Source organism: Vigna unguiculata, chromosome 8 (genome assembly GCF_004118075.2).
Source record: "Vigna unguiculata cultivar IT97K-499-35 chromosome 8, ASM411807v1, whole genome shotgun sequence".
Classification (NCBI taxonomy): Eukaryota; Viridiplantae; Streptophyta; class Magnoliopsida; order Fabales; family Fabaceae; genus Vigna; species Vigna unguiculata.
Genome location: NC_040286.1, coordinates 36277701 through 36288296, shown reverse-complemented (window position 1 = coordinate 36288296; position 10596 = coordinate 36277701). Strand labels below are relative to the sequence as shown.

General features: G+C 29.5%; 2 protein-coding genes across 2 annotated transcripts; one reads left to right on the top strand and one right to left on the bottom strand.

Moving 5' to 3' along the window:
- Positions 1-2473: 2473 nt before the first annotated feature.
- LOC114193986 lies at positions 2474-4323 on the bottom strand. Its single transcript, XM_028084001.1, has 3 exons — positions 3685-4323; positions 3053-3556; positions 2474-2971 (listed from the first exon to the last, which is right to left on the bottom strand). The coding sequence occupies exons 1-3, from the start codon at positions 4140-4142 to the stop codon at positions 2734-2736; spliced, it is 1200 nt and encodes a 399-aa protein (XP_027939802.1). The 5' UTR covers positions 4143-4323; the 3' UTR covers positions 2474-2733.
- Positions 4324-6705: 2382 nt separating this feature from the next.
- On the top strand, positions 6706-9323 carry LOC114193962 (probable serine/threonine-protein kinase PBL23). The gene is made up of 5 exons (XM_028083972.1): positions 6706-6952; positions 7155-7336; positions 7429-7618; positions 8114-8505; positions 8930-9323. Exons 1-5 carry the CDS (start codon positions 6829-6831, stop codon positions 9158-9160), a joined length of 1119 nt encoding a protein of 372 aa, XP_027939773.1. The 5' UTR covers positions 6706-6828; the 3' UTR covers positions 9161-9323.
- The last annotated feature ends 1273 nt before the right edge of the window (positions 9324-10596 follow it).

Here is a 10596-nt window from a genome sequence, read left to right as displayed (position 1 = left end):
TAATTGATGAATGATATATTTTGTACTTTTATACTTAAATCTATTTATGTACATACTGCCAACTAATATATGTGTAATTACAAGTTGAAGATTTCATATCAATTTGATACAAGATCAATCTTTAATATATAAATCTTTAATATATAAATCTTTAATATATAAATTGGGACAATCCTTACAATTTATTGTAGAACTTTGTTTGTCACATTAAAAAAATATATTTTACATTACTTTCATAAAAAAACGTGACTAAATACTTTAAAACTTAATTTAAAAATAAAATATAATTTCTATAATAATTTAAAGAGAAAAATCTAAAGAAAGATAAATGAGTGCAATATTAATTAATAATTATACGAGGGCCATTGTTCCAATAATTTACTACTCCCCAAAAATACAGTGGTGCTACCAAGAGATTGATCAAATTATTGGTGCTAATAATAATAAGATATTGTGAAACACGTGCTTAACCTATAACAATGGTTACCTATTAAAAACTACAATGACAATGCTAACTAATCCGAAGAATTGTTTAATAAAAAAGTTGGATATAATCAATGATGGTGAATTAATTGTTTGATCTGGCAAACGACATCGTATAAAGCATGTTGAAGATGATTTGTTTGAAGCATGAGGTTTTGGTATATTCCCCTTCCTTCATCTCATCATTGAAAACTGCTCCCACTGTTGTTGTATAATCGTGCAAGTAACATATTTTTATTACTCATCACAATTTTGTGTGCAAGTAGCCACAAAAACTAAGCAATTTATCAACAACCCTCCAAGAGTTATCATTGTTATGTTCAAAAAAAAGTATTTATCTCATTTAATGGAGGAGAGAAAATGTAATATCACCCTCTAATTTTAAAATAAAGTATTTATCTCATTTTATGTTATTTATAGAGCAAGAATCATATATAGTTTTATATTAAATTAATAATTTCTAAGAAATATATTTATATTTTTATAAAGTAATTTTCAATTTTGTGACAATATGTTTTTATTATATTTTAACATAATGATTCAATCAATTAATTTTTCGTTTGTAAAATATTTTTCAAAACGTTATGTCATAATTTCTTTATTTAAAACTTAGTCAATATGATATTTTTAAACAAATAAGAAAAAACATTTGTATTAAAATATAAGGGAATTGAAAATTATTTATTACAAACAAGAAAAATAATGTATATTTCAAAATTAAAAAGAATATAAGTGTTATCCACTTAAAATATAAAGAAAATGAATGTATATTTTAAAACTAAAAAAGTGTACGTGCCTAAGAGAGGAGGCACCACACAGAAATCATTAAAAAATAATGATTTGTTACAAATAAAATTATGCTAATCAATTGAAAGAAAAACTTATAAAAATAAAGAGTTTTTTTTTTTTTTAAGTAAATGAGGAAATACATATATGAGTGAAAAGAAAATAACATCTTAACTTTTATTTATAAGTTTAGAAATGTAAATAAATATAAATAATTCAGAATTTCGTGGATTGAAAGCTAATTTTAAACTCTCATATTTAATGCTCGATCTTTTGCTATAATTAATTTTCAACCATCAACATAAATACATATTAATATAATTTGATAACAAAAAGGAAAATATTCGGTCATATAAAATTAAACATTATTTTTTTTTTCAATTTTCGTACCATTTATCATATTGTTTATGTAGATAATTTTTTATTTTTATTATTATTGTATATAAGATAATAATTTTAATTTTTAAATATGAAGTATTTATAGATTAACAAATTTGTATGTATCTTATAAGTTAACATATTGTTATTTTATTTTAACTATAATTTTCACTTTCACTGTTATTATTTATTATCTTTAATTATAAGAAAAACAAATTATTTTATTAATCACAAATGCGAAACATGCAAGCCTCGTGCTAACCCGCAAAACAAAACAAACCAACAAAATTAAACCCATTTTTAAATTGTGAAAGACACCAACTCAACACGCACTATGCAAAACCGACGGGACTAGCCGCTTTGGCATCGTACATCCTATAATATAAACAACTATTCAATCTTAAATCATGATTAGTCCTTTTTGGACTTTTTACTAAATATATTTTTTAGAAAAAAATTATTTTAATACCATCATTTCTTAAATAACTATCATTTTACATTAACTTTCTTTTAATAAAATATTATTATTTAAATAAAATATAAAAATGTCAAGGATAATATTGGTGTCAAACTACCACAATTTTTTTTTTTTATTTATAACAATCAACAATATCACTGGTTTTATAAGGACATTCTGGCTTGGAATAACATTTACTCTTTGTAAATTAAGAAAGAGTTATATTGAGTGTGAAAAAGAAAAATCCATGATACCATGTTATAATAATTCATTTCAACCACGAACAGAGGAGAAAAGTCATAATCAAGATTAAAAAAATAGTATCACAAATAAATATTGTGCCTCTGGTGCAAGTAAGGAACAGAGGAATTAAAGATTAACGGCTAGAAACTAATATTATCTAAAAATATGCAGTAACACAACTCTTTACTTTTACAAAAAAAAATGTTATCATTATACACAGACACTATATATATCTCTCCTGTCTCACTCTCACAGTAGCACACCTCTTTTCTTAGAAAATGTTATCAGTATACACTATATATATATATATATATATATATATATATATATATTACTTACCATAAGATGAAACCTTGCACTATAAAAAGAAGTAAGAACTTTTCCTTCTAACCCACACTTGATGCAGAGAAACAGTCTTCATCATCATTGTTAGTGGTGTGTTCATTCCAGCTAGGGCTACATATAGAGATGCAATCTCTATTATCCACCGTCTGATTAGCCAACTCATTTTCATCATCATTGTTCATGATTTGACTGTAGTCAAGACCTGTTATACGGGAGTAACTTCCATCATCGTTCTCAATGGCTTTTTTCACAATCTCCTCCACCACTTTAAATTCATACCTACAAAATAAATAAACAAAAAATCAATTTTCATGATTATTATTTTCCTATTCAAGTAAAGCAAAATGTAACAACACCTACTGATTAGGTTGAAGGGAGACTCCTTTCAAGCCAGCAACTTCAGACAAATTCTGTCGCCATTTTAACACCTTACTGCACTCACTTCCATATCTTTGTTCATGCTTAGCCATGGCTTCTTCATAACTGTTCTTTTGATACCTCACAGTGTTGGGTTCCACTTTGTAAAATATTGGCCACACCAACTGATTCTTTGTCTTCTTACACTCCATGATGGTGTCAAGTTCAGCAAGACACCATGAGGAATATGCGTAGTTTTCAGAAAGAACAACTATGGATAGCCTCGACGATTCGATAGCTTTAATAAGAGACGATGAAATTTTGTCCCCGTCTTCCAACTCTTCATCATCCATGAAGGTTTTGAATCTCTCTCGCGACAATGCTCGATACAGAAAACCCGTGAAGGAGTAACGAGTATCCAATCCCCTAAAATTGATAAAAATATCGTACCGAAACAACGATCGAGTCACCATTTCCACAACCTTTTCAACATGCTCGTATTCATACCTATCAAATTAAGATCACAACACAACCTAGTACTTTAACAAACAGATAATGAATGAACTAAAATAACCCTAGTAATTCAAATTGTTTTGGATTAAAGTATGCGAGTTAGAATAGAAAAGTTTACGTACCCAGATCGAGCGATGAGTCCATGCAATTTGGCGACATGAGACAAAGCAGACCTCCATTTCTGCACTTTCTCGGAGTTTTCCCCGAACTTCTTGTCGTGTTTGGCGAAGGCATCGCAGTAGTATTTCTTCTGTTCCCTGACGTAGTAGGGTTTGACTTTGTAGAAGATTGGGAAAACCAGTTGGTTCTTGGTCTCCATGCATTCGACAATCTTGACAAGCTCCTCCAGACACCAAGTGTAACGTGGGTAGTCTTTGGAGAAAACAACGATGGCGATTCTAGATTGTTCGATTGCCCTAAGAAGAAAGGGTGAATCTTGGGTACCACTCTGCATTCTCTCGTCGCTCATCATAGTCTTGAATCCCTTATCGCGCAGCGCCTTGCACAGATTTCCGCCGAAGCCGTAGTGGATTTCCCCTCTCAAATTCAGATAAACATCGTAACACTGTTCCGATTCCATGCTATGCCTCTCACTCACACCTTCCACACTCTCGCATTTTCAGAATCGTCATAAATAGGAGCTTCTGGTCATCACTTTAGTAAGCGCGTAACTAAAGTTTTTGCAGCAAGTTCGGAGAAATTATTGTCTAAGTTACCATCAAGATGAAGATGTTTTTTTTTTTTTTGTTTCTGAATACTGTTACTTGTTCGTTCCTTCGTATTGTCGTGTTTTTTGTCTTCCTTTGGTCAATTCGCTAATGCTTTGAGACAGAATCTAATACCTCTCTCTCTCTCTGCTTTATCTTTCTCCACAGAATGAAAATTTTCACTTTATTTATTACATTCCAACATCGTACTATCTTCCATATACTTTTATTAATATATTAATTTTTACATATAAAAGAAATTAAAAGTCAAAGTCTCTCGTATCCTCTGTAAAGTTCCTCCACTACTCAATAGTTAAACAATATAAATAAATAAAATGTTAATTAAATTTAAATTAGTGAATATATTTCTATATTTTAAAGAATCTGAAACTTCGTTAAGTCAAAATTTTATTAAATTTTTCATTTCTGGTTTTAATTAGCATTCTTAAAATACTTTTTTTTTTACTTTAATAATAAACACATAATTAGTTTGTAGAATAAAGATAAGTGTTGATTTATGAAACGCTGCTTCCCAGAAAGTAGGGGCATCGACATGATTGAACGATACGGAGTTGAAGCTTTTAGCTTTTCATATTCGATAAGCTTCACCAATGAAATTTTGTTCGGAAGAATAATGTTATTTAGATAAAAAAAAACAAATGAATAATTTTTTTCTTAATTAAATTCAGTTAATAAGTAGGAAAATGAAAGTACAAGTTAAAATATTTTTATTCTAATTAAATCTTATATTGGTGAACTTTTTTGCCAAACAATATATGTTTAAAAAAAATTCTCAAATAGATCAAGTGACAAAATAACCTGGTTTCAATGGTTTAAAAAATTGAATTCAATCTCATAAATGAGTTTGTAAAAAAAATTAGTACCTATTTATATATTATAAATTCGTAAAATTATCTCTATTTTTTAAAGAGTTTTGGCTTTTATGTCAGAAGTTGATGTTAAGTTTATGAAGTGTGTCATGTTTTAAAGAAACATTTTCCCTATGACTGTTTTCTTTTATATGGACGAGTGAGTGAAGAAAAAGTGAATAGTTACGAGTTTCCTAACAGTTCTGTGTGGCCCTCCAGCACTAATTATAAGCAGATAGGAGTGAATTTAATTGTACATGAAAACATTGAATACAGTTTGAGGCAGGTGAAGGGTTCCCAAAAAAAGTTGCCATGTTAATGAAACACCTCAAATTTTATCACCATATCATTTACAGCTTCTGTCTCAGTAGGTGATCTAGTACCTACAACTTAAATTACTGCAACTTTTCACTCATCTAAGAACAAACACTGCTCAACCTATCTCCTTCACTATTGCTCATTTTAGACCAGCTATTTTTTGTTGCCTTTGGTTTCAACAAATTGCTCCTTCAAAAACTAGACTATTGGAATATTATTTTTCCAAAAAATTAAGTTGTTCGGGTACCCAATAAATTCTACCTCGTTTATTAAGCAGCGAAATTTAAATATTTTTACCTACCTCTCTCCATCCTTTGATGTGCTTTTTAAGGATAAAACCATGATGAAATTCAAACGTTCCAAAGCGGACAATACCTCAAAAATGCAATGGTTATTCCCGACGATAGCTATCGGAACGAACTTTCATCGGAATTGGAACATAAGTTATTATTCAAATTAAAAGACAAAATAATTTTATATTTTTATATCACCACCTTATTTCTTGATAAGGAAGAATGTAGCGACATTTTAGATTTTTAAAGGATCAATTTTGGTGATCATAATTTTGGAGGATCTGATAACACACTAATCTTCGTAAGACTAAAAATAAGGTCTTGCTATTTGTTTTCCCTCTTCTTCTTGGCCTTCTCATGTCACAAATAACTTTTCTTTGACAAAAATACAAAAGAAATATTTAAACTTTTTTTTTCATGGAGCTAACTTTGTTACCATTATAGAAATCTATCATGCATAACTCAATTATGTTGGTATATTAATGAACATTTAAGTGATTCAAAAAGTTAAAATGAACATTATGTTGATCATAAAAGAAATTAGGTAGAGGCTTGATTAAAAAGAATATAAGGGAGGTAGATGGGAAAGAAACAAAGTAGATATAAGCCGTTCATATTCATACAAAATAGTTGTCAATAATTTATTCTGGAGGAGGTTCATAAAGGAGTGATCCTCCATTTTGGTTGGCACAATAAAGTGCAGGCTAAGAGAAAACACTTAATGAAATCCTATATTGAGGAACTCTAGATAATAATATTAAAGAAAAGTGAATCCTTATCGGTCATTTTTAGATTATTACCATATTTGACAAAGTCATAATTCTTTTCCTAACTATGGCCTTTGAATACCATTGAAGCTAAAGTAACCATGTCATGTGGGGGGAAGTTTCTGGGAAAACAGAACTTCTGACCAATTTGGTTTCTGCACACCAAATGTTTGAATAAAATACATCCCAGATTGATTTTCAGCCACTTCTGGAGTGTCAAAGGTTGCATGCATTTGGAAAACAGATGCATCAACTTTGAAATTCTGTAAATGTGGGTTTGGTTAGATCAAATCAAATATTTAGAGGTGGAAGATGAGTTTCTTTTCATGTTGCACATCATCAGAGAAGATTAACAAGAATGCATTCAGAGGGAGCAGCAGGGACTTCAATCATGCAAAATCTATGCCATCATGTGGTAGAATGTGTTTTAAACATGGTATTTTTCATAGCCCCTATCAAAATTTTTGTTTTTCAGGAAAAAATTTCTCGATTTAATATATCATTAGATTGCTATGCTGCAGATGCAAAGTGGTCGTAGAGTGAGCCTGTATAGTAGATTTCAGACTTATCAAACACTTGACATTTTTTTTTTCTCTGATAAATACAAATGGTTAAAACTTGAACAATTTATCACGCAGATCACAGCAAGAGGAAGTTCATACAACAAGAAATTGCAAAGATGGGAAGAGGGAATATTACCTCTCAGACTTTTCCTTATCATGAACTATGTGTTGCAACTGGGAATTTTAACCCTGAGAACATGATTGGTGAAGGAGGCTTTGGAAGGGTGTACAAAGGACGCATTAAAAACATAAATCAGGTAGCTTTAATTCATATCTATATGAATGTTGTGCCAAGAAAGAAAAGAAATCAATTATAGTAACCTTCTGATGCTGTGTTACTTTGATGCAGGTTGTTGCTGTGAAGAAACTTAACAGGAATGGATTCCAAGGAAACAGGGAATTTCTTGTAGAGGTTTTGATTTTGAGTCTCTTGCACCACCCTAACCTTGTCAATTTGGTAGGGTATTGTGCAGATGGTGAACAAAGGATTTTGGTATACGAGTACATGGCGAATGGTTCTTTAGAAGATCACCTTCTTGGTAAGTAACTGCTTCTTAATTATACCACGAAATTCATTACGTATACAAAATGAGAGCCACAATCCACTTTGAGAATTATTCTGGTATAAATAGTTTTACATTGTTTAGGAGTTGAAATCAAGAATAATTTAAACACACATTCCCTTTTCAACTTTCTGATACATATTTTAATGACAAAACCGTAATGTAAACTCCAAACTTTAAAGTAGACAATAATTCAGATGTCATTATTGAACCTTCCTTTGGGGTTTGAACAAGTATCAAACTTCACAAATGCAATGATTAAACTAAATGTAGTGGCATGACAGTGAATCCATAACTTGCATAATGTTCTTTTCAAGTAGATTTTGTTCTTTCAAATTACTTTTGAAATAAAATGTGTAGAATTGGCACCATGGATGTTTTCCTTTTGAAAACATTACCCTATTGTTTTGTTTTTGGTAACGAGAATGCTAAATTTCATCTGACCAACAACAAAAGAAAAATGATTGACAGAACTACCTGAGGACAGAAAGCCTTTGGATTGGCATACCAGAATGAACATAGCAGCAGGTGCAGCTAAAGGACTTGAATACTTGCATGAGGTAGCAAATCCACCAGTGATATACCGTGATTTCAAATCATCAAACATACTATTGGATGAAAACTTCAATCCAAAGCTCTCTGATTTTGGACTTGCAAAGCTTGGTCCAACTGGTGATAAAACTCATGTATCCACCAGGGTGATGGGAACTTATGGCTATTGTGCACCTGAGTATGCCTCAACTGGTCAATTGACTATAAAATCAGATATATACAGCTTCGGAGTCGTATTTCTAGAGATGATCACAGGAAGAAGAGTACTTGATCAGTCAAGACCATCGGAGGAGCAAAACTTAGTCATTTGGGTATGTCATGAAACTTTGAAAGGTTAAATGTGTTTTTAGTCTTAGACTTTTACACGAAATTCAAATTCGTTGTCCCAGACTTTGATACACATTGGTCTCAAACATTAAAAATGAAACTTTTTCGGGTTAAATAGTATTTCAAACATTTAAGTTATTTATACCATTTAACACTTTCAGATAAAATGTGAGTCTGAATGAACACGTAACAAATATTAACTTCATTGAATTAAGAAGATTATGCCCATTCATCTTCAAAGTTTGGGACTGAAATATAAGAAAGTTTGGGACAAGAATGAATTTCAATTTTGTATTGAAATACACCGACCGAAAACATATTTAACCCAACTAGTCGGAAAATTTATGCTTATTAGACCAATATGCAGAAATGATCAACAATGGAGTTCATAATGCATCTTGTTTTCAGGCACAACCACTATTCAAAGACAGAACGAAATATACATCGATGGTTGATCCATTGCTAAAAGGGAACTACCCAGCAAAGGGTCTACACCAAGCACTAGCAGTTGCAGCAATGTGCATTCAGGAGGAAGCACATACTCGACCTTTGATCAGTGACGTGGTTACAGCCATTGATGTTTTAGCAAAGACACAAAATACAACAAATACTTTTTTGGAGGACAAAGAATGCAGTTGACAAAAGGAATCTGAAATGGTATAGGATTAGAGAAGATTAAGAACCATGAATGAAAATGTAGCTGTTAAAGAAGTTTGAGAATCAATCTGTAACATTTTTTACTATAGCATTGTGCCACTTGGTGTCATGATGAAAATCAGAACTATTACATGTTTTTCCTTGATCATGATCTACTGATTAGTAGCATTAGATATTGATATATAATAGAATGAAAATATTGCTATCATATTCATAATTGCCTACTTAATGTGATTCTCTATTCTAAACATCAGTGTCAATAAATTGGTGGAGAAACAAAAATAACACCAAGTTATTGTTTAATCTAATGTTATTTATTTTCAATTTTGTTATGTAATGTATATTTTTGTTGTAAAAAAAATGTAATTTTTTTTCATATATTTTTAAATAAGAAGCATAATTGTTTATGTTTTCCAATAAATTTTTTCCTCAAAAGGTAAATTATATTAATCTGTAACTTTTTTTGTTAAGTCAATGTTTAATTTACTAACTTAATTTTTTTTTTATACTAACATGATTGAAAGTTAAGTTTATATCCTTTCGAAATTACGCGAATCCAACACTAACGAGTTTTCCATCATCAACTAAAAAATATAAATATAAGACAACCAAAGCACATTCCTTTTTGCAAATTTATGTTTAACAAAATAATACTTCCATTCCTTTTTGCAAAAACGCTAAATTATAATATTTATAATACTATAATTTATTTTTTATAAAAAAAAGCCTAAAATGAATAACACTTAACTAAAAATATATAAAATGTTTAACACTTGTTTCGATCCAACTTGAACCTTTTCCCGTCATCTATTAGTTTGACAATTTATGCGAGCTGCGTTATCATAATTAAATTAAACTATAAAAGGTTAAATATAATTTTTTTATTTAATTTTATGTAAAAATTAAAATTAGTCATTTTTTTAAATTTTTATCTTAATTTCTTAATTTCATAACTGTGTAAATTTAGTTATTTTAAAATATTTCGAACGTGTTTCTCAGCTAACATTAAAACAAAAATATATCAAATATTATAAATAATTCAAATAATATTATCATAAACTACGTCTGAATCATTAAATAAATTCAATTAAATTTGATTAAAAATAATATATTTTTTGACCGATAGATTTACGGAGGTTTATTTAACTTATTTAACATTCTAAAATTAAGTTTATTATTTATTTTTTATCACTGTTTGTTAACAATTTTTATTAAAAAATATAATTTTTTTTTCGGAGAAGGCCTTCTTTTTAACCATATGGTTTTATTTACAATGTTGAAATTTAAAATATTCTAACCCAAACATAGTGTGCTGAAATAAAAAAGAGAAGATGATCTATATTTATAAGACTTATCTAAAAGCTATAATAAAAAAATTAGGTAAGTTGAACCAAATATTCCATAAAAAACACAATAAT